Source organism: Didymosphaeria variabile, assembly GCF_027946475.1.
Source record: "Didymosphaeria variabile strain IMI 356815 chromosome Unknown scaffold_1, whole genome shotgun sequence".
Lineage (NCBI taxonomy): Eukaryota > Fungi > Ascomycota > Dothideomycetes > Pleosporales > Didymosphaeriaceae > Didymosphaeria > Didymosphaeria variabile.
This window is the reverse complement of record NW_026611620.1, coordinates 3,235,291-3,259,141: the sequence shown is the minus strand read 5'-3', so window position 1 is coordinate 3,259,141 and position 23,851 is coordinate 3,235,291. Positions and strand designations below refer to the sequence as shown.

At 52.3% G+C, this 23,851-nt stretch overlaps 6 protein-coding genes across 6 annotated transcripts; 2 read left to right on the top strand and 4 right to left on the bottom strand.

The window, feature by feature from the left end:
• Positions 1-374: 374 nt before the first annotated feature.
• On the bottom strand, positions 375-1,539 carry N0V89_001034 (uncharacterized protein; the record flags this gene model as incomplete). The annotated part of the gene is made up of 3 exons (XM_056209851.1): positions 375-615; positions 662-1,371; positions 1,423-1,539. The coding sequence occupies 3 exons, from the start codon at positions 1,537-1,539 to the stop codon at positions 375-377; spliced, it is 1,068 nt and encodes a 355-aa protein (XP_056076673.1).
• Positions 1,540-2,175: 636 nt separating this feature from the next.
• N0V89_001033 (uncharacterized protein) lies at positions 2,176-3,987 on the top strand (the record flags this gene model as incomplete). Its single annotated transcript, XM_056209850.1, has 3 exons — positions 2,176-2,464; positions 2,524-2,701; positions 2,748-3,987. The coding sequence occupies 3 exons, from the start codon at positions 2,176-2,178 to the stop codon at positions 3,985-3,987; spliced, it is 1,707 nt and encodes a 568-aa protein (XP_056076672.1).
• Positions 3,988-8,348: 4,361 nt separating this feature from the next.
• N0V89_001032 (uncharacterized protein) lies at positions 8,349-9,346 on the bottom strand (the record flags this gene model as incomplete). Its single annotated transcript, XM_056209849.1, has 3 exons — positions 8,349-9,202; positions 9,251-9,278; positions 9,332-9,346. The coding sequence occupies 3 exons, from the start codon at positions 9,344-9,346 to the stop codon at positions 8,349-8,351; spliced, it is 897 nt and encodes a 298-aa protein (XP_056076671.1).
• A 518-nt stretch (positions 9,347-9,864) lies between these two features.
• N0V89_001031 (uncharacterized protein) lies at positions 9,865-10,512 on the bottom strand (the record flags this gene model as incomplete). The annotated part of the gene is made up of 1 exon (XM_056209848.1): positions 9,865-10,512. One exon carries the CDS (start codon positions 10,510-10,512, stop codon positions 9,865-9,867), a length of 648 nt encoding a protein of 215 aa, XP_056076670.1.
• A 3,456-nt stretch (positions 10,513-13,968) lies between these two features.
• ags1 (Cell wall alpha-1,3-glucan synthase ags1) lies at positions 13,969-21,285 on the top strand (the record flags this gene model as incomplete). Its single annotated transcript, XM_056209847.1, has 4 exons — positions 13,969-14,292; positions 14,350-14,376; positions 14,426-14,879; positions 14,948-21,285. The coding sequence occupies 4 exons, from the start codon at positions 13,969-13,971 to the stop codon at positions 21,283-21,285; spliced, it is 7,143 nt and encodes a 2,380-aa protein (XP_056076669.1).
• A 594-nt stretch (positions 21,286-21,879) lies between these two features.
• Positions 21,880-23,595, bottom strand: N0V89_001029 (uncharacterized protein; the record flags this gene model as incomplete). The annotated part of the gene is made up of 2 exons (XM_056209846.1): positions 21,880-22,987; positions 23,039-23,595. 2 exons carry the CDS (start codon positions 23,593-23,595, stop codon positions 21,880-21,882), a joined length of 1,665 nt encoding a protein of 554 aa, XP_056076668.1.
• Between the last annotated feature and the right edge of the window lie 256 nt (positions 23,596-23,851).

The window sequence follows — 23,851 nt, the reverse complement described above, 5'->3', positions numbered from 1 at the left end:
TTCCACGCGGGCCGAGGCAACCCCAGGTCCCGCGCGCAGGTGACGCCGACGTACGTTCCATCCACCTCTCACATGTCGCGAGAATCAAACCACAACAGAGAGTGGGTTCGCAAAGCGGGTGAGCTAACGACCTGCCGCTAGCGAGCGAACATGTGCATTCTCTGTCGTGTTTCCATTTTTGGCAACTTTTCCCATGTCAAGCGAAAGTGTTCCCGGGGCACGCGATGCTCGCAGACTTGGAGCGCGCAAGCTCACAAGGTAACAGTCATGTATGTATATTCACATAAGTGCATGTCGCGTTGCCGGAGAGCATTCCCACCATGTGTCTCCAGCGATCCAGGCTGTGCACCTGCCCTTCATGCGTACTCTCAGCGCTATACGAAGAGATCCACCAGTATCAGCGTCGTGCAGAATGCGCACGTGGACCAAAACACCAACTGCGCTGTGCTCCGTCGCTCCGTCGCCTTTTTCAACTGCTTGTTTCCGCTGCCCACATTCTCGGTGGTTAGCTGCGAGTCAGCCACGAGCTGGTCTATATGCTCCGCTTGGATGTTGAGGTTGGCCGCGAGCGTTGTTTGCAACTCGGAAATCTCCAGGAGCGACTTCTCCGCAGTGCTGGTGCTGTTAGGCTATGAAGACCAATATATGTGTATAAACTCACCGGACTTGATCCAGAGTGTCTTCGTAATACTTCAGCATATCCTGATTTTCCTGCGCAAAGAGCTGAAGCTGCTCAGCGTCGAGATGCTGCTCCACTGATGCCGAACTTTCGTCGGGGAGCTGCGTAGACTTCCCGCGGTGGTCGATTGTTGCACTGTGGTTCACATGCCTACCAGAATAGTCGTCCAGTGCAGGCATAGTCCCTCTAGCTTTGTACAGCACGCTTTTGCTCTTCTCGACCTCGCGCGTGATCCGTATCTCCATCATAGACCTCTGGAAGCGGCCACATTCCTCGAGAGCGCGCTGCAGGTACCATATTATGCTTTCTCGATGCGCCTTGACTGTGTTCGACTTGGCCTCCTCAAGTTCCTCCTCAGGGCTCTTCGCCGTTATTGCCCCGCCTGCGGCCCATCGTCCCAAAGCCCCTAAGCCCCGCCTTGCACGCTTTTTGTAAGCTATATGGGTCTCTGCCTCTTGTCGTATCTGCTCGGTTTGGGACAATTTCGTGATCGCATGGCTCAGTTCGCGCAATAGCTCCTTTGCCGAGGCATCGATTTCGTTTCGTTCAGCGTCTGTGAGATACTTCGCGTCCTTGTCTGTGGAGGCTCCATTCGGGCGCGCAATTTGTTTCCGGCGTGGAGCATGCGTAGTCGAGAGGTAACTCTGCCGTATCGATGTCAGATGGCTATGTAGTTGTGCAATGTGCGCTCGCTGTACTAGTTAGCTGCATTGCGGGGAGCGCAAGTGGGCAACGTGGCATACAATGCGATATGCCTCCTTGAGGAATTCATCCAGGTTCTCTTTGCGAAACACATAGGGCTCGACTGGCCGCGAGTCGTGCGCAGCGAGTACCTGGTTGAATATGGGTGTTAGATCCATGGTGGTGTGCTGCAGCTTGCCGGTGGAGATGTTGGTTTCGGTGACGAAGATTTGAGTAATGAGTCAGTACGTCGCTTGCTCCACCAGTGATCGAGTATCAATCGAGTCATTGCATGGCGCTCGTGCCTCTCCACCCCATCTTTCCCTCCCCTCTTCCTACTGCTCCGTCAAACTCCTGGCCTTACCATGAGCATATGAGGCTCTTGTTCTTCGAAATAGACACGATCTATGAGACCTAGTCAAGCTCGCTATGGTGCACTGTAGGATCCCCAAACTCGCGCTCATGCGCGGCGTCCCTCGGAATTATCGCTCCTGTGCGGAGAACCACGACGCCCCACACATAACCGCAGAACGTCTCGCCCGTTGCTATCGCCAGAAGCCGGCGGGAATAGTAGACAATTGAGTGCGAAACCCGTGCGATAGCAGCTCGTTTCCAGCCAATCGTAGCCGTCTGACCTCACACTCCTCGGCCGATCTCGCCCAAATTGCAAAAATCGCGTACGCAAAGGCAAGGTTGTACATCACGAATCGGCAACCTGCACGTATAGTTGCGGCGTCGTTCTCCGTTAAGATGTCGACCGGCAGCCCGTGCCTGAATGTGCTACGACCTTATTTCCTCCTACTTCGCGTGTGATTATGCCATGCCCCGACACACCACCAAGGGGTATATCCAAGAGCGCCAACGAGGTCAAAGAAGAGTACGATGACGTGATCGCGACGGAGAAGACCGAAAGTATGGAGGAAGGTACTATGAGGAGTGAAGAAAAGGAGGAGCACCATGGAAACTCTGCAATAGTATCATCCGCAACTTCGTCAATCCATGAAGGCCAACACGAAAATCACGATTTGGAGGCCATCGCTACTGTGTCTACCAACTCACCACCCTACTCTGTGTTCAGCAAAAAGCAAAAGTACTTGATCGTGTGTGAGTTGACATGCCCGAGCTCTGTATCGACGATGACGAGTTTATACTAATAACCGCAGTTCTTGCTGCGTGGGGAGGCTTCTTCTCGCCTCTAAGTGCAAACATCTACTTTCCTGCTCTGACACAGCTGGCTGTTGAGTACAATGTATCAAGCACACTCATGAACCTGACTCTTACGTCGTACTTGATCTTTCAAGGATTGGCTCCGACCATCTTCGGAGATTTTGCTGATATGGCGTATGTTCACAATTAACATTATATGGACCATGCTAACTGTTAGCAGTGGACGAAGACCGGCTTACATTATTGGCTTTATCATTTACATTGGCGCTAATATTGGTCTTGCCCTTCAAAATTCTTATGGAGCCTTGTTCGTTCTTCGATGCCTCCAGAGCTCTGGCAGCAGCGCCACTATCGCCCTGGGAAATGGCGTTGTTGCCGATGTAGCTACAAGCTCTGAGCGCGGCACATGGATGGGCTACGTAACGAGTGGCCCAATGGTTGCTCCAGCCATTGCTCCCATCATAGGAGGTCTGCTTTCAGAGTTTTTAGGCTGGCGAGCTATCTTCTGGTTCCTTGTCATCATGGCTGGCGTCTATATGGTACCGCTCATCCTGATCTTTCCCGAGACGGGTCGCAACGTTGTCGGAAACGGAAGCATACCACCTCAGAGTTTCAACATGTCTCTGCTCAGCTATCTCAAAGTCCGCAAATATTCTAAAGCGCATCGAACCAACGAGCTCACCAGAGCAGTATCACGAGAGGAGCAGCAAGCCCTGGCCCGCAAGCGAAAACTTCGTATTCCAAACCCGCTTGGAACGTTGAAGGTCATCGCGCAAAAAGACGCAGGATTGCTGTTATTCTACAACAGCCTTGTATACACGGCATTCTACACCGTCATATCTTCTGCTCCATACCTTTTTGAGGAAATCTACGGGTTCAACGACCTGCAGATCGGCCTATCATTCATCCCTTTCGGCGTTGGTGCCATGATCGCTCCAATGACAGCCGGAAAATTGATGGACTGGAACTATCGCCGCCTTGCAAAAAAGGGCGGCTTCCGCATTGACAAAAAACGAGGAGACGACCTGAAGGACTTTCCATTGGAGCAAGCTCGACTTTACATCGCTATCCCTATGCTTGTGGTAGGAATACTTGTTACTCTCTGCTACGGCTGGGTTCTCCACGTCGAGCCTTCGCTGGCGGCGCCTCTGGTCTTGCACTTCTTCCTTGGTCTCTGTCTTACGGGCGCCTTCAACTGTATGAGCGTCATGCTCGTTGATTACTACCCGCTGAGTCCTGCCACTGCCACCGCGGCTAACAATCTTGTGAGATGTCTCATGGGTGCAGGAGGTACGGCTGTTATTACCTTGATGATCGATGCCATGGGCAGAGGATGGTGCTTCACGTTCGTTGCCGGAGTCATTGCATTTTTCAGTCCTATCCTATGGGTACTGATGAAATGGGGCCCAAAATGGAGGAACGAACGCAGATTGAAGATGGAAGCGCAGGCGAACGCTTGAAGTTGAGAGGTAGTCCTGGAGACCTATTTGTACACGTCCGGCAAGCGTACGGTGTGTTTGTAATCCGCAGTGGTCCTGTTTCTGTTTGGTAACTCGGCAAAAGTGGGGGTGGTGTACCATGATCGGGTTGGGTTGTTGCAACAGTGCAACGTCTCACCAACGGTATGCTGATTTAGTCACGAAGACACAACCTGGAGCTTGTCGTCGCATCCAATCTAGAGTCTGCTCACGAGGATCTACGCACAATACCTCTGCTCTCTACGAAATATCGGATCACACCAAAACTTATTTGGTCGATTTCAAAAAGCCAATGGCAGAATCGCGAGACGCTACGCGTGCTGGTCAGGCCCAATCTTCCAAGGCAACACCATTTGATCTGAAGTCGACTCTTTGAAAGGCATCCAACAGATCTGAGACTCCTTCCAAAAAGTGAGCCACTTGCTAGGTTCATGTTGCTGTGGGCAAAAGTTAACGGCCTCAGGCGTGCTATAGTAATGGCGTCACCCGCATCGTCACCGGCGAGATGCTTTAATCCTTAATACCGAGAACCTCTCGTCATATTACCGCATGAAGGCCTGGATTATCATCAGCAGTACTGACGATTTAGACGAGCCGCATGAGAATTCTTCGTCCACAGAACATTGGCTAAAGAAAGCAGGAGAAGCCTTGGAGGAGGCGAGGCAACGTGAACGCACGAACCTGACGATGCGAGGCAACTGCGGGTTTACAAGAAGATGATCGAGGACAAGGAGAAGCAACCCTGCAAGCGGAGGAACATCATACAGTTTGATGATGACGATGACGAAGAGAAGGGTTGCTAGTGCGACTCAACGAGGGATAGCAATACACACAGGAGTACTCACATGCGATCCTGCTCCCGCGTTGCAACGGTGTAACGTGCCACGAGTGCTATGCTTGCCTAATCACGAAAAAGCGTCCCCGGAGCTAGCGAAATGGCACTCTCAAAGTATCAATGCCTGAGAAGCTACTGCTTTCTGACCGCGCCACTTTCGCATTGCAAAGGCCTATTATTAGACGGACGCAACAAGCGGCGTAATGAGACAGTCTTTCCACAAAGCTTGCATGGGGAACGTTTGACACCATATTGAACACCCCATGACAACGCGACTCATAGACCCTTCAGCTCAGGACGTATGTCTGAACGTGGCGAGAACGACACAAACGATTCAGTGAGGCCAACAATCGAATTAGGAATATCCAATATTGCTGCTGATGGTCCGCCTAACTTTAGTCCACGTTGTTACACACGGTCGGCTTCGATCAGCGCAATGCGAACACTTATACTTTATTCAACCCTTGGCGCGACGACATTGTGCATGAAATTCACAGCCGCATCTGTTTGTACTATTGGCGTCCTTGTTTCAGGCCTTTTACCCAGTTGAACGATACCAGTGGCCACCAATTACAGTCAGCTTACCACCTGAGGACCAATGACGACGCATAGGCCCATCCTTGACATTCGACTAGCTGCCTCAACACCTGCGAAGTCGAAAGGTTGGTAAACGGAGGCAAGTGAAAAAGGACATGATACGGTCCCCTGAGTCACAGTACCAATATTGGCGGGAGCGGCTGCGGCTGAGCCGCATGCACGGTTGTGGCGTTTGCGACCGTCGCAGCTTCCTTCACGCACGGCCCGCATGATCTACTCAGTACCATAGTAGAGATGCATGCGCCGTTTATCATCATATAAGAGTCTAAGTATGCTGCCAGTACAGCCTTCCTGCACACAACTGCACCGCCCAATCACATCCACATCCTCCAAACCATCCTCCAACGACCTTCGATCCTACTACCCGTATCATTCAACCAAGATGATTCATCCAATACTCACAACCCTCCTCCTCGCTGCATCCACCGCCTTTGCCGCGCCTACCGCTAACGCAGCCCGCCATGCCGCCAGCTGCAACCCCACCAACTACACCATCTCCTCCTTCACCCTCGACTCAACCCCACCGGACTGGTCCGTTCACTTCGTCTTCCGCTCCACATTCCCCGACCCCTCCGTCATTTCTGACGCCGCCATCTCCGGCTCAGTATGTGATGCCTCTTCTGACTCCAACGGCAACTTCCCGAATGAGATTGCGTGCTCGACTGGACGAGGGAATGTCGAAGTCGATTTGCGGGGCCCGGAGCCATCGGGGAAGTACCAAGTGATCCACTTTTGGGAGTGTGATGGGTAAGTATTTCCTGGGAAATTACAGAATGATTGTTTTGCTACCTTGTGCACTTGAACTAGAAGCTGAGTGTCTTGTACAGGAACAATTGGATGAGCTCGACACCCGTGGACGTCGATGTCGCTACTAGTGTAAAGGAGTTTCAGCCGCAGAATGTGCGCACGGTCCCTTGTGGAGCGCCGACATGTCCTTAGGAGAGAAGTATGGAAGCGACTTGCATGAGGTGCATTGAAGGAGAGTGTGGGGTCAGTATCTGAACAGAAGAAGACAATTGCTTACCACTGCGGTAAGAGAGTCGCGAATAGGCGTATTTGGTATGATCGGTAGTATGAGGGCGGTTCTACACAATCAACAGCGTATGGTAACTGGTGTGTGCTCTACGGTAATCTCCGAAAAATTGTACATCTCGACCCGGAGCGCTTTGAAACAAAGCACACAGGCTTTTTTGTGACCTTCAAAGCGTAGGAAATTAGACACGAGCTAAGGAATTCCAAAAACTCGCAAAAGAGGCGTATCGTCGACGTGTGGAAGGCAGCAACCAGAACATGAGGTGGTGGCCTTGGTCACTTCAGCCAATCCTTCCGACCATAGGTTTTGTACATTCCGCACGAAAGTGGAAAACGCAGAAATAGGCCGCTTTGATATCGTCTACTACGTTCAGCTCCGCACTATTTCCCTTACAGAACCCCTTCCACCAGACTTCTCACACACTTTCACTGCCACTTCTACCTACCGCCCCCTCCCGCTCCCCTTAGATACCCCCATCCCTCCATACTTCCCAAATCATCCTCTCTTGGTCACTCTAGCTTTAATCCGATGTAGTGTCTGTTTTCACTCAGGGTATAACCTAGCACTGGTCTACAAGCCTTTTGCTTTTATCTTTGTTTTTGCGTCTCCGAACATGCGGATGAAGACTGTGTGGGTATCTGTGGGAGCACATTGATGCTCGTATTTGCAGTGTCAGGGGTAGTTGCTCCCCTCCATTCTCAACCTCCTCTCTTCGCTGTGCCGCCACGCGTTACAGCAGGTGTAGGCTCACAGTGAGGTAACGTATCTACACTGCGCTCTCTTCCATTATAGTACCCTTGAGCCCACCACTGCAACTCTATATGGTCTTGTTTCCATATGGAAGAATATTTAAGTGTCTTACGGTATAAGCGCATTCCACTATACGGTGTATGAAGATGAAGAAGAGAAGCAGCAAGACAAGGATGGAGATGGAGATGAAATTCGAAGCAAGTATGCTGCATTTGACGGGCATTTGTTTGAAGCGCGATGTGAGAAGGAATGCAATGGTACAGCATGATCATAAACGGAATGATGTTCAGTGGTACGATGCAGTAGACACCAGGAAGCTAGTTAATGGTCATGCTCATTTAACAAGAGATCTAGCGACAATGATGTCAAATGTATCCTCTTGATGCCACGTAAGGGGCAGATGCATGTCATCAAATCCGATATGACGAAGGCGTACGCACAGCTGGATCAGCTTTGCGCTTGCCTTTCTATGCTACCGGCTTTGACAACATTTTCGATCAACTTAGATGTAGGAGGAGACCAATGATGCCAATTTAGGGCTAAGGCGCTTTCTCTGGCACTGTTTGCACTGCCAGCAACCATTGTGCCTAATCCCAGCCCAAGTCTCCTGTCTCAAATGTAGTGAGCAATTGCGACAGAATATGCAACAATGTTTGTGATCTTACAGGTTGTATGACAATCGTATTTCACACTTTTCACGGTATTACTCTAGATCCGAATCTACGCAGCCTTCCGGCGCGACTATGGGATTGCATCTAGCCACCCTTCCATCTAAGTTCGCGACGTAGTCGAAGTCCCACCTTGCCGCCATGCCGTAGACCGGAAAGTCGGTACTCACAATCTGCGCTCCGCTTTCGAACGCACTATCCCTCATCGTAGTGTTCTTACTCAGAACCGTGGTAATTGGTTCATCTGCGCGAGTTCGCACGATGTATCCCTTTTTGATTTGTCGCTGGATGTCAGCTGTGTTGTTGCCGACAGGGTTGTTGTGCTTGATGAAAGCAGCAGCCGACTCGCCTTCCACGCCTACCAAACCCGAAGGTACAAAGTCAGTGTATGTCTCATAGAAGTGGGAATGGTACATTGCTTCGTGTCTCGGCTAAGCAAAGGGAAGATTCTTCTCTTATATCATAAGGAGATGAAGATGGTCCTTCGCTCGTTTGGCGGGAAACACAAATTCACATTGTACCTGGGAGACTTGCCATTAGTGAACACGGTACGGTTCTGCAGCGACTCGTGGCCGTCTGCGGTGTACAGCTTAGCAGGACTGTTAGGATCGGAGGACGGGTCGTTGTCGAAGAAGAACATGAAGCGACCGCGGACATCGTCCAGGAACGGCCATCCGTGCTGCAAGACACTCTCTTCGAGGCTCAGGTTGCCGACGCGGATGTCATCTGGGACGATGAGCTGTTTGCGTGGTAGCACGGACATAATTTCTGCGTCGACGTTGAGGAGGCGCGGGAGCGTCCAATTAGTAGCTTCCCCGGGGCATACGCCTCCTGCGTCACAGGCTGGGGCCTCGGTCTTGAGTTCTAGGTCGATGATGATGGGCACATGTTTCGTGTTGTGGTCGGACCATTCCTTGAGTTGGGTCAAGCAATCCACAAAGGTGTGGCACACGGCATTCGGGTCGAAGTCGGTGACGTGGAACACCTTGATTCCAGGTTTCAAGAGGACGCTACCATCAAAGGGAGTCGTAGCATTCGTCAAGTTGGAAAGCGTCCAGATGAGTGGCGGGTAGTAGAGGCCGCCCTTCTCATCAGAGTGCAGATCGAGCTCGAGTGATCTGATGGCCTGGTGCGTGAGTTGATTGGGCAAGGACGAATGCGAGTAATAGTAGCTTTCGGGAGAAGGAACGTATTTCTCGAAGATTTCGCGCTCGGCGAGGGATATTTCGCGGTGGTATGAGTTGTGGGTTCCGATGACTTGGATTTGGTTCATGCGGAGGCTGGAGTTGGTGTTGTACGGGGCTGCAGTGCCATCTGCATGGTCCTCAATTTGTACTCAACCTCACCATATGTAATACGTACGTGCAAGGAGCGCAAGGCTCGCGGGTACCTGAAGATGTTAGCATACACATTCGATATTGTGCATTGACACGAAGAACGTACTAGCTTGCTCAGCATGGTGTCTTGTCCTCGAATGCTGACGGTTAAATACAAGATCGAAGTGCTGATCGCAATGATGCCGAACCTCACGAGCACTGAACGGGCTCTATATATGCCTCGCGACATTGCTCGCAGCTCCGTCCCGCTTGTGCATGAAATGAAGTCATTCAAATATCCCAGCGGTGATCATAGCACATGCATAGGCGACAGGTGCTTATTGGCTGCATACGATCGACCTTCCAAAATGTATCCCGCTTGCCTCAATGTCCTCGTGAAGTGGCGTAGGAAGGGGTTTGGTTTGGGAAAGCTCCGAGGAAGCCGGGGTGGGATAGGAACAGATGGAAATGTCCCATTATCTGGGAGCGCACACATGGTAGCGCTAGTGCCTTAGTGCGATTGGCCTGCGTGGTTTACGAAAGGCCTGCACACTCAGGAACCAAAGATCACTGATGCAAGCTTCAGTAAGATAAGCATTGTTAGTTTTGTTAATCGTACTTGTTAGCTGTGTCTTTTTGCTTATGCAACCCCCCTACCCATCACCAGGGAATCTGGCGACCATATCGACCAATGAATGTGCCCGCCTCTGCATCCCTCTTGCCTTCCACTATGTCCAAGATTGCCTGCGCACTCGTTTCCGAACTCTCAGCGCCCATAGCAGCCCTCCTGTCCCTTTGGTCTGCGAGGTTGGTGACGACGAACCCTGGACAGAAGCTCCAAACCTTGACGCCTTGGTCCTTGAGGTGGGCGTATGTGGTTGCGCTGAGCATGTTGAGGGCTGCCTTACTCATTCGATAAGCCGTGAATGGATTGCGATAGGCATGGTGGCTGGGATTTGAGCCGCCAGTAATGCTTCCCAGCTCCGAGGATACGTTGATGATCTTCTTGCCATGAGAAGCCGTGATGAGGGGAAGCAAGGTCTGCGTCACTATCACCGGGCCATAAACATTCGTTTCAAAACTTTCACGGAGCTGCTCGCGCGTTGGGAATCGAGGCTGTACTTGGTTGCCGGCATTGTTGATGAGGACATCAAGGCGGCCGTAGTCGGCTTCCAGCTTCTTGGCTGCGGCGTGAATGCTGTCGTCGTTCGACACGTCGAGGGCAAGGAGGCTCAGTGTGCCCTGGGGCTTGCGGGCGTTGACTTCATCCAATGCTTTCTGCCCTTTCTCTAGGTTCCGCACTCCCATGACGACATGGTTGCTGGCGGTCTTTGCGAGGTAATACGCTGTGTCTGAATATCGATGCACGATCAGCAGGTGGGCCAGAAATTGTCTCTTTCAGAGGTTGCTCACCGAGCCCGACTCCTGAATTGGCACCTGCCGTGTGTTAGTCCCCGACGCTTTTGGTCTGCAAGCTTGCTAACCCGTGATGAGAATAACCTGCTTGCGTGCTGCCATTGTGGTGTTTAGAGCGATGTAGGAGTTTAGATGGATAGTGGTCAATTGCGAATAGCTTTCACGGAGAGGTAAGTACGTTTATATACAGCGAGTAGTTGCTCCTGCAACGCATTGTCGCCGGTGTTGGAAACGACGCAAGGAGTTAGGCCCGTTCGTAAAGCGAGCGGTCGCCAAACTCCGCCATGTATAATACATTGACGTCGTTCGCAGCCAAAGCCACAAATGCTGGGCATGTACGACTGAGGTTCCTACAACGTGATGCATCCTGCCTCTGGCTGGTGACGCCGTTGTCCGACAGCGTTGTACGACGGCATTGCGGCACCAATACGCGTTGTTCGATACTCCATGTCCAGTACGGCTCAAATGATTTCGATTTGTCGGTCTTTGAAACAACGCGAGCTATTGTCAGCACTTGTGACACCCGAGTGGACTTAACGGAGCTGTTTGCTATGAACAAAGCCGGAGCGAGGACGAACGGCAATTCCGCAGTGCTTGAGTGTGTGCAAGTGCATCCCGATTCTACATGTGCAGAGTCGAAAGGAAAATGACTCGGAGTTGATGCCGTTCGATTGATGTGGATGGCTACCTAGGTAGGTGCAGGTTCTTACATGGGGTCACGTGCAGAGAGGTACTTAGTCAGCAAGTTCGTGCCCGTCGCCAGCAGTCGCGTAGCTGAGGTCGATCACATCTCATCTGGCACCACCATGGCACCCTCCCGCCGGTCGCCTGACATGTCTCGTCTACAGGAAGTAACGCATGCCAGTGCTAGAACCTTGGAACGTCCCAGGAACCAGTCCCCCTTCGCTACATGACCCTCTTTGGCACGGACGAGCTCGATGGTAGCATCTGCCTTGCCCACCCCGAACCTCGCAGCCTCGTCAGGCATACGTACGACCATTGCACGCCTTGTATGCGAAGAGAAGGGCGAAGGCTATACACGGAGTCCGCATGATGTAGTATATGCCTATAGCAAAAACCACCATTGGCTCGCGCTCGAGCCGTAGCAGGCCCCATAGCAATTCTTTGGGTGCAACACTGTCTCACTGTGGAGATGGTCGATGGGCCTGCTCGACCCACAAAGCTCGATGGCGTTGTGGTATGCTCTGAACTCTAGAGCCTACAATTGTAACAGCCTGGATCATTTTTGTTCGGGTTGACAACAGTCTGGGCATGGGCTACAACCTCCGATTACTTCCTTGCCATAGCCCTCCCTTGCGCATATGGATCGATGCAGACCCTTCTTGGGCATTAATTGGTATTGTGTGCCTACCAAACCGGGTTGTACATCTATATACCACGGAAAGACGTATCTTCTTGGCTAGCAGTTTGGCACGACATGATATACAGCCCGGTAATTAAAACGGCATCTCTGCCGAAGTTTCGATTGGATTTCCTCCACACTTCTAGATCCCGGCACTCGTGTGGCAATACAATGACAACAAAACAACCTCCAGTCGCGCGACGTTGGCATTTTCTCCACCCCAACACTAAAGACACGATCAATTTTTGGTTGGACTTTGACGCCACTCTTTCACAGCTAATCGTCTATAGGATATGACCGAAGCAATACCCCGATTGAAACAAAGCGCGATCGGCGGTAGGCAAATGCTCACTGTCGTACGAACCGGGTACGACAGGCGAGTGAGCCTCGTGAGCTCTATGTAGCTGTTGGGAATACAAAGTTCTGGGATGGGTGCACGTGTTACTGCGAAGGCCTCCGAGGCGCTTGCAGTCGCGTACCGCTGTAACTTGTCACCTTCTGATATTCTTCGCGAGCGTTATCCCCTCTCAGCAACATTTCCGTTATCTTCTGGACCGGGTTCTTTCCCCCGTTGAAAACTTTACTCAAACGCGCATGTGGTCCGCTATGCGATTGTGTTTCCCACCGTTAGTGGCCCTTCGTGCATCTTGTGCGCCCGGACGGTCTCTGCATCTCGAGAAAATCCTATCAGAAGATATCGTTATCGACAAGCGCAAATCTTGACCAGGAGTCGCGGACAGAACAACGAGTTGAGATTCGACTAGATTCGTCTTCTGAAAATCTCCGAGGTGACGTTGGCTTGCTCTCGTGCATTTGAGCTATCTCTCAACAAGTCCACGGAAGCACGTCAAACGGGTATCATTGGATGGGCAGAAACATACACATAACTCTGTCGTTGGACCCTTGTTGATGTTTACCCCAGTCACTCACCCTCTCAGCAACGGCTCGTACCGGCAAGTTCGCGGTGTGTGAAGCGGTCTGGTGCTACTGTAGGTACACGTCCTTGGTGGGATCGCTGACAACGGGAATTTGCACAGATTCTGATGTCCTACTTCGCTTGTTCACATTGAGCGCATCCGCGAGGCTCATTACCAGCGAGAACCATTCGTAGGGGAGGACATCCGGTCTGTTCGGTGTTCTGAAAGTGTTGGATGAGGCTAGCGAGGCGATAGATTGCGACCGACTAGGTGCGGCTCTTTGAGCATCGGTGCCCTGGACACCCACCTGGAACGACATGGGAATCTTTTAGAACGACCGCAAATTTAACCGACATCCATCACCAACAGCCAAGCCGCGCAAGGTCTTCCGACTGGCCACGAGCAACTTCGAGGTTTCGTTACCACACTCTCGCCTTTGTTAAGCTTGATTGCTCCTGCGCGTTGTCCCTGGCCGGAGAAAATCTCGTCCTACTATTTCCATACTGAGAATGCGGATCATTGCCTAATCGCTCATGCCGCGCCAAGTCATTCAACGCCTTCGCTTCTAATTTATGCTGCAGATTGGGACAATTCGAACCCGCTATCTTGCGACTTGTGCGATTGCATATCAAAGTCTAATTCTCTATGCTGTCAGTGGCGTTCAACTGAACAGGACGGCGGTAGCACACATCGCCCGCAGCAGCGTGGAAGAAACGCGTCAATGGGTTGGTTCCGCTGCCATCTATCAGAAGCGAGCCGTTTTTCGAATGGCCTAGCTCCACTGCATCTGCATGTTTGAGGTCACTTTAATATCTTGCCCTCAATTGTAAAGGTTGTGTTTCCCCTTCGGGCTGCATATCGTCCATCGAGATTAGAACAATCCTAGCGATTCGCGCGCCGATGCAGGGTATGACCCACCATGTACAATCATGAAAGCTTTTGTGGAGTGCATCGAGCCTCTTTACCAGCTCATAAAATGGTGTTAGAAACCGGCATGACCGGACCAAGCACGTTTCCCACTCTCGTTTTACAATCACTCTACTTAGATCGAGTACTAAGTCAGCGGCAATGTTTGCTATTCGCAGACCCCTGTCTCTGTTTTGTCTCCTTCTACCTGCTTTTGCGCTTCGCTATGATCCTGCACACGAGGGCTGGAACCTGAATCTGAACCAGACTGCGACTGACCCGTTGCACTACTGGGGCCAATGGGAAAACCATACCTTTCACCCTTCGCCGAAGAGCTGGCGCTTTCCGTTCTATTGTCTCACTCTAGATCGATATGTTGACGGTGATCCTACGAATAATGAGGCAAACAGTACTTCATTTGAGCATGACTGGACGAGTAATCAGTTCCGTTTTGGTGGCGATGCCAAAGGGATGATGAACAATCTTGTGGGTGCCGCAACAATACAATGACGTTGACGATCGTGCTCTGACCCATCTGTACAGGACTACATACAGGGAATGGGGATTAAGGTACTTACCTTTGAATATGGACCAGGGAGCATTATCTGACCTCATCCAGGCTATCTATTTCTCTGGTACTCCGTTCATCAACATGCCGTGGAGCAGTGATGGCTTCGGAGCACTTGACTTCACGCTTCTTGACCACCACCACGGTAAGATCGAGGATTGGAGAGCTCTAGTCTCTGAAGTTCACCGTCGAGGAATGTACGTGGTCATGGATAATACCCTCGGAACGATGGGTGACTTGCTCCAATGGGTTGGGAACGAGAATGTCACCGCGCCGTTCGAGTGGAGCGAGTACGACGTTCGTTATAAGTCATCTCGGCAATATCACGACTTTGCCATCGGGAACAATCTCAATGCGACCTGCAACTACCCGCGTATGTGGGGAGAGGACGGATACCCTCTTAGTAATCAATCAGTCTTGGATGCTATGAGCCGGCCATGCAGGGATAGCGACTTCGATCAGGTCAAGCTGTCACTATGCCTTCTCTGGATCATGCTGACATTGGGTAGTATGGCGACATGAAGGGCGTTGGTGAAGTCCCTGTCTGGCAAACTCAGCTCGCCAAATTTGCAGGTGTACAGGACCGGCTCAGGACATGGCGCGAGGATGTGCTTGACAAGATCAATCATTTCTCGTGCATGCAGATCGCGATGCTAGATCTGGATGGGTTCAGAATGGACAAAGCCGCACAAACACCGGTTGGTGTCCACGCAAACTTCTCCGACTATCAAAGGCGATGTGCGAAGCGCTACGGCAAGGAGAATTTTCTCATCGTTGGTGAAGTTGTCAGTAAGATTCCATATGCTTCTTTACTCATTGGCCGCGGAAAGCAGCCAGACATGCGTTTCGACAATCATACGCAGGCAGTTGCAGCCATCGATCCGAGGAACGACAAGAACTATCTCCGAGAATTTGGATCCGTTGCCTTGGATGGAGACGCGTTCCATTATCCGTTCTATGGCGCCATGACTAGGTTTCTCGGTTTGGATGGTCCTATTGGTCTAGAAGGTGTCGACTTCGTGGAGCTCTGGCATAACCTGCTTCTGCACACTGACATGGGGAATGCGTACACCGGCGAATTCGACCCACGGTTCTTGTGGGGTATGACCAACCAGGACGTATTTCGATGGCCTGCACTCGCCAACGGCACGCAACGACACATCATGGGCCTCGTCATTGCGAATCTGTTGATGCCTGGCGCTCCATTTCAACTCTGGGGTGAAGAGCAGGGATCATACGTTCTAGAGAATCAGGCAAGCGATTATGTTTTTGGCCGGACACCGATGTCTTCACAGCGTGCATGGCAGCTTCACGGTTGCTATAAGTTGGGCGAAGAGGTTTATGTGGATATGCCATTCGATAAAGCACTCCATGGGTGCGAAGACGATTCCGTGAGCCTCGACCATCGCGACCCATCGCATTTCATGCGCAATATCTTCAAGCGCCACTATGAACTTCGTGACCAATACGCTGTGCTGAATGACGGCGCTTTTCTTCAAACACTGTCGCAACAGACTCATGAAGTCTATCTCCATGGCAGCATGGGCCTGCCATCGCCGACTGGAATCTGGAGCGTCTATCGTGGGCCTTTCCCCGGCGTCCAGGACTTCTCAGCAGCGGGTGAATTGGGTAACCAAGGAGTGTGGTTCATCTACTCGAACGACAACAAGACGGTCAACTACACTTTCGAATGTCAAGATGCGGCCGAAGGTCTCTTCGCCCCGTTTCCCGAAGGCACTATCGTCAAAAACTTGTTCTTCCCATACGAGGAGTACAGACTGGGGACTTCCGCTGCACAGTCGAACCTCAACGGCTCTCGGGGAGCCAGTGGTTGTCTCAGTAGCCTCGAGATGCAACCATGGAGCTACAAACTCCTTGTGCCGAAAGACAAATTCGCGGAACCTCGGCCGACGATTACGCGCGTTGTCCCTGGTCACGACGCGCGACTTGTGTCTGAGGTACGCGATGGTGGGCCGCAAACAATTCCTATCGAAGTGCACTTCTCTAGCGAAATGAACTGCGACTCGGCGAAACGAAACTTTTCAATGCGGTCGACAACCTCTGCTGGACTAGTTGCGCATCTCAATACTTCGAGTGTCGTATGCACCAAGGTACCGGTCAAGACAGAACAGCAGTATGTTGGTCAAATCGGTACAGCTTGGGTGATGAGAGGAGAACTCGAAAACGTCTACGATGGCATCCATGTCTACACACTCAACAACATCTCCACAGAGTACACCGACCTCTACACCCAAGCGGTAGATCACTTCATGTTCCGCATTGGTCAGCCTGAGAACCCCATGGTATTCCCTGCCAGCGCAAATTATTCCTCGTCACTCCTTCACCGCGACGAGAAAACAGGAGCGCTCACCGTCACGCATAAAGCTACTGGTGCTGACAAGTGGCAATATACCCTCAACTGGGGTGCAACGTGGAGCGAATGGCGCGACTACACTTCTGTCAATGCGAGCATCACAGAGCAGCCATGGTCTGGCTCGAAAGATCAAGCCTGGGAGGGTGAGCACATTGAGATTCGTTACTGGAGCGAGATGACTGGAAGTATGGAGCACATTCAGCATGGCGATGTCGGCTCCAAAGCTCCTCGTCGCTGGCCACACATGCACGTCACTGGAGAATGGAATCTGTTTGGCTTCGATTCAGGCTTGCCTGACAAAATGCACGACACAGGTACTGGTCAGTGGCACTTCGATATCATGACGGAGTACCCAACAGACGTGATTCTCAGCACATGGGGCATCAATCCAGACGGTCAGCCGGACAAGTCGAAGTTGTACGGCGACGTTGATCTTGATGGTGTCCTAGACTGGCTTCCCCCAACCAGTCTGGGGAAGAACGTCATCAATATCACCAACCCAGGGATGCCATACGTTGGTGTTAAGCTTATTGCGAACGATGGATACCTACGCTACTCGTACCAGCCTGTCGGGTCCGCGTGGAGACAACTCGCCATCCTACTCCTCCTGGCGCTCATCCCGCTCAGTACAGGGTCGCTTGCCATTTCGCTCTTCCTCAAGTCGTTTTACCACGTCAAGTTCAATCATCGTGGTATATCCGAGAAGCGGTCTGGCATCATGGCCGGGCTGCCAACGTTCTCCAGCGTCTCTAAAAGCGTTGTCACCCTCAAACCGTGGACACATAAATCCAAATCCACGGCTCTGTCGAATCCCCTGCGTCAGGAAGGTTTTGCCTTGGAGAATGAGGATCAGCGTCGGACAATTCTCATCGCAACAATGGAGTACGAGATAGAAGACTGGAAGATCAAGGTCAAGATCGGCGGCTTGGGTGTCATGGCTTCGCTCATGGGCAAGAACCTCCAACATCAGAACCTCATCTGGGTCGTTCCGTGTGTCGGCGGTATCGACTATCCAACAGACACAATCGCCGAACCGATGCAAGTCTCCCTTCTCGATCAGACGTATACCATCAACGTCCAGTACCACCGTTTCCAGAACATCACTTTCGTCCTTTTGGATGCACCAGTTTTCCGTGCCCAAACCAAAAACGAACCGTACCCAGCTCGTATGGACGACTTGGAGAGTGCAGTGTACTACTCCGCTTGGAACCAGTGCATTGCCGAGACCTTCAAACGATTTCCTGAGATAGACCTGTATCACATCAACGACTACCATGGTACACTTGCGCCACTTTATCTTCTAACGGATGCTGCACCACCGTGCTGTCTCTCGCTACACAACGCCGAGTTTCAAGGGTTATGGTCCATCAAACGCCCACAAGACCTTGACGAGATTTGCAGAACCTTCAATCTCAGCAAAGATATTGTACACAAATATGTGCAGTTCGGCGAAGTCTTCAATATGCTGCACGCAGGTGCAAGCTACCTCCGCATCCATCAGCGTGGCTTCGGTGCCGTCGGTGTCTCCAAAAAGTACGGTAAGCGAAGTTTCGCCAGATATCCAATCTTCTGGGGGTTGACGAAGATTGGTTCCCTTCCCAATCCCGATCCTAGCGATACTGCACCCTGGAGCAAAGAGGACAAGCTGCCGGAGTCCGTCGACGTTGACACCAACGGCGAAGCACAGCGTGGTATGCTTCGGACCCAAGCGCAAGAGTGGGCAGGCCTACATGTCGACCCTGATGCCGAACTCTTCGTCTTCGTCGGCCGCTGGTCCATGCAAAAGGGCATTGATCTCATCGCGGATGTCTTCCCTTCTATTCTTGAGAAGAATCTCAGGGCCCAGCTCATTTGCGTTGGTCCTGTCATTGACCTCTATGGGAGATTCGCCGCTGCCAAGCTGCAGCGTCTTATGGAGATGTACCCTGAGCGCGTATGCTCCAAACCAGAGTTCACGGTTCTTCCACCCTGCATCTTCAGCGGTGCTGAGTTCGCCTTGATTCCGTCGCGCGACGAACCTTTCGGCTTGGTCGCAGTCGAGTTTGGCCGAAAAGGAGCGCTCGGTGTTGGCTCTCGAGTGGGCGGTTTGGGAACTATGCCTGGCTGGTGGTTTACAATTGAGTCAGTCGCGACCAAACACCTCGTACGCCAATTTCAGAGGACCATCAAGGCGGCCATGGGTTCTACCAAAGAAGTTCGGGCCGAAATGAGAGCGCGGTCGTCTCTGCAGCGGTTTCCGGTCGCCCAATGGCTCGAAGGTCTGGAGAAGTTACAGTCGGGATCGATCAGAACGCACGCGCATGTCACGGGAGCACGCGCATCCCGGAGGTCTGGCGCAAACACACCTGCCATACCCTCTCCTCTGCCTTCCGCTCCGGGGTCAGCTTTCGTCTCACCCGCCAATACGCGACCTTCCAGTCGTAGGATCAGCCGTGCTCCAACCCGAGTCAACAGCCGAGCGACCAGTCCAATCCGCGAAGAGCTTCCGGTGGGAAACATTCCAGCTTTGCCCCCGATCAACACCGCACTTGCTCGACGTTATCGTCCACATGCACCATCATCATCAGACGTATCGGTACCAGGTTCGCCTTCCGAACTTCACTCCGCCAATAGTGTGAATGGCTACAATTTGTTCCCTATCCCAAGCGCTACTGCAGAGCAGGAGGACTACTTCTCAAACGGTGATCTAAGAAGAAGCGTGGGCCGTGCAGCTGTCTCACGAAATATGTCTCGTCAGAACTCTCAGGACTCGAACGTGTCCCAGTCGTCAATTGAGGCTCGGCTTGAATCAGAAGAGCCAGATCGTGTTCCAGACAGTTCAGGTTCTATCATCTCGTCGTCTGCGCATGGAATGAGCGCTCAGCCATCGGTGCTCAGCCTACAAACTGTGGTGGGTGAAGAGAAGAACTATCGAATGCAGAAGGTCGAACCGTACTTCACCGACTCGCAAGGTGTCTATTCAAAGCAGTTCGAGAGACTTCTTGGCGGCCTCAATGGACGCACTTCGACAAACGAGCTTTGTATTGAGGAGTTCATCGCCAGATCTGAGAAGAACTGGTTCGCCCGATTCTATGATGCTAGGCTCGGCGTGAAGAGATCATACTCCAAAGTCGCAAGGGTTCACGTAGAAGAGCTTGCGAGTAGCAGTAGCTCCAACGCTTCCATCCAGACGGAAACTGCTGTCGAGGACGAGTTCGAGCTTGGGAACGACTACACGCCGCCAAAGGGTCTAGAAAAAATTGTTCAGTACAAGGTCCGGGACTGGCCTGTGTATTCCTTCTTCATCGCGCTTGGCCAGATTTTATCCGCAAATAGCTACCAGGTCACCTTGCTTTCTGGAGAGATAGGACAGACCGCCAGCAAGCTCTACATTGTGGCTAGCATCTACCTGGCTGGGTCAATTGTGTGGTGGACGCTGTTCCGCACGTTGCAGTCTCGCTGTGTCATCGCACTCCCTTTCGGCTGCTACGCTCTCGCCTTTTTTGTCCTCGGCATGGCTCCATATGGTACTTCGATCGTAACTCGAGGTTGGATACAGAACGCCGCCACCGGCCTATATGCCCTCGCCTCTGGTTCAGGCTCCCTCTTCTTCGCGCTGAACTTTGGCTCCGAAGGCGGCACCGCAACGCACACCTGGGTCTTCCGTGCCTGCGTCGTCCAAGGCACACAGCAAATTTACGTCACAGTGCTCTGGTACTGGGGTGCGCACCTCTCCGCGCTGAGCGCCACCGGCCACAACCCCACCGGTTTTGCAACCAGCCCATACATCACGGCCGTAACCACACCCGTCGCTTTCCTGCTCGCCCTCATCGGCGTAACCCTCTTCATTGGCCTCCCAGACTTCTACCGCAGCTCCCCCGGCAGCGTCCCCTCTTTCTACAGCGCCCTGTGTCGCCGCAAAATCATCCTCTGGTTCTTCGTCGTGGTCGTTATTCAGAACTACTTCCTCTCCGCGCCGTATGGGCGTAACTGGCGGTACCTATGGAGCTCGAAGCTAGTACCGGCATGGGGCATCGTGATCCTTGTGCTCGTCTTCTTCATCTTGGTCTGGATTGCTGTCTTCGCCGTGTTCCGGCGCCTCTCCATTGAGCATAGCTGGATCCTTCCTATCTTCGCTATTGGGCTCGGTGCGCCGCGCTGGGCTCAGATGCTCTGGGGGACTTCAGGCATGGGGTCGTTTATCCCATGGGCTGGGACACCCGCGGTTGGCGCACTTCTCGGTCGCGCGCTGTGGCTCTGGCTCGGCGTTCTCGACGCTCTACAAGGTGTAGGCTTCGGTATGATTCTACTGCAGACTATGACGCGCTTTCACGTTGCGTTTACGCTTACGGCAGCACAAGTTGTAGGGTCTGTAGCTACGATTGCTGCGAGGGCTACGGCGCCAGATAGGCTGGGGCCTGGGAGTGTGTTCCCGAACCTCGCGCTGAGTATGGATGGGCTAAGTGACGCGGTATTTTGGGTCGCGCTGGTGCTGCAGGGAGTGGTATGTGTGGGTTTCTTTGCGTTCTTTAGGAAGGAGCAGCTGGCCAAGCCTTGAAATCGTCGGGGGAAGATGGGAGGGAAGGAGGCATTCTTACGATTACTTGGAGTGTAATGGTTCCGTCACCAATTTGTGTTTGGCATGTCAGTTTGGCGTTGTTGTCTTCTATATAGAGAGCTAGCTGTTGGAGTTGAGGGTTTAGAAGAGCGTCAACTACGCATTGGATTTCATTGCCATAGATGATCATAGAGTTTCTCTCTTCACCAATACCAGATGCCACTCCTAGACGATAGGATATGAACAATGTAGTACTCGAACGTTCAATTAGACTAAAGCGCAACGGATGTGTATCTACACCCTCGTATCAAATCCCATTCCATCCCACCAACGATCCCTGTAATCCACACACTGTGGGGTATCTAAGAAATCTATCATAAAGAGTGACGCCATGGATTTCTCATCCAATACTATCCGATAGTGTAGGTATCATAATGACCGTAATCCGCACGCCGGCGGGAACTTTTGTGTGCAAACGCGCAAAAACAAGAAGACATTAGTGAGACAGCCACCCGTCTTCGTAAGGAGTGATTTCAGTCAATATTACCCAGGACCGGATATAAGAAAGACAAGAAGAAAGCAAAAAACCCGCATCTATGGTATTTCAAAGTGCGTCTGCAGCCCCGGCGTGCTGGGCACCCTCGCGTGCTTCGACCGCTTGAACGAGTGCATCGGCTTGATACTCTGGTTACCCAGCGAGGCGATTGACGCACGCATATCTTGGCTCTTCTTGCGGCGCTGCGCGAAGTACACGGGCATGATCTTCATGCGGACCGCGCTCTCGACGAGATGCACGCTGAACTCTGTACGCGCCGGCGAAGCTGGAGATGGCATGCCGGGTGACGCGGGCGGTGCGAGAGATGGGCTGCGTGCATGTGGGCCGGGAGTCGTCGGTGTCTTTGGCGTCGAGGTCGAGGTCGACCGTGGTGTATGAGGTACGTTGAGCTTTGAGGATGTTGGTGTGGGCGTGCTGTCGATGAAGCCGCCATCAAGACTATGGCGGACTTCTTCGAGGCTCTGCCGAATCTCCTCAAGGGCAGCGGTGTGGCGGGATGTGTATGAGAGGTGGGAGATGCGGCGCTCGAAGGGCGCGTAGTTTTGGAGGGCGCCTTCGGCTTTCTTTGCGATGGCAGCGGTTCTCTCCTCGGGGACGTAGCGTGGGGAGAGGGATGATTGGTTGGCGAGTTGTTCGGGCGTGGGACGGACGGGGATGCTGAAGTTGAGGCGTGGTCCCTTGGGTTCAAGCCTAGTGGCGGGGAGTTGAAAGGAGGTGCGTGGGATGGAAGGTTTAACGGGGAGGGAGAGAGTTCGAAAAGGTCCTCGAGGCCGGTCTTCGCTTTGTGTACCTCGCGAGCCCTGAGCTGGGCCTGGAGTCACGCGGACGCTAGCTTGCGTGGGCTTTTGGGGAGAAATAAATCCGGCAGGAAGGGTAGGAGATCCATTTGGCGGAGTAGGTAGCGTAATCTTGGGAGAACCCTTTGGCGGAGTAGGCGGTGTAATGATTGGTGATGCCCACCCGTGCTTCTGTTCGGGAGTGTTTGGCTTGCTGCTCGAAAAGCTGGATGTAGGACTGAATAGATCCTTCTCGGTCTTGAAACCTCTGATCGCAGGCTTGACGGTCTTCGTTCCCCGAATGTATTGGATAAGACGAGGAAAAGCTGGGCAGCAAGCCATATACATGATAGCCGTGATCTCAGCGAGCCTGTAATTGGTCAGTATGTGCTATCAACGATCTGTAGGAGCTGATACTTACGACCACATGTGCACAGGCCAGATAGTTTGCGTATAATTGCGGTTCTTATCAACTTGAACACCAAAAGCCAACCTACACACGCTGGCAATGCATGCAAAGCTGCCAATGCTGAACACAACCGCGACCATAGTCTGACGTCTCCCGCTCAACTGGAGCCTGCTGATGCCCCAAACCGCGAAAAGCAGGATCAGAACATCGGAAGCGACGTTGACAGTGCTGGACACGACAATAAGGTTGTTCTGGGAAATACATTTGCCAGACACTGTAGGGTCCACAATCTTTGCTCGCGGTGTGCAGGCAAAGACATTCGTGAAGAACATGGCAGTGTAGCAGAGAGTGTTGACGTAGGCCAGGGCACGCACGCTCCAGAAAATCATCCGCTGCTTGTTGCCGGAGAACATGCGGTCGACTTGAACGAGGATGGAGACCTTTGCGGCGAGCATGATCGGAGTGTACATTATGTCAAGGATATTCGAGTAGAGGAGCGCGCTCTTGACGGCGTCGGCGGAGAGAAGAGCTACGTGCTGACCAAGACCAGCATGTGAGGCGACGAACATGAGTGCGATGAAAACAGCAAAGCACAAGCCCGCAAGGATGGTGGCAACTGTAGAAATTAGCATTTCAAGACCGGTTTGAATCATCAAACTTACGATCATCAATTTGCAACCGTCGCATATCCACCATGTTAATGAAAGTCCTCGCGGCCACTGCTACTGTCGTCAAGAAAAGGCATATCGATGCCGCTGCAATGAGATCTGAAGGAACGTGGAAAGAGGCATCAGCCTGCCTTTGGCTCAATTTTGAGCGAAGCTG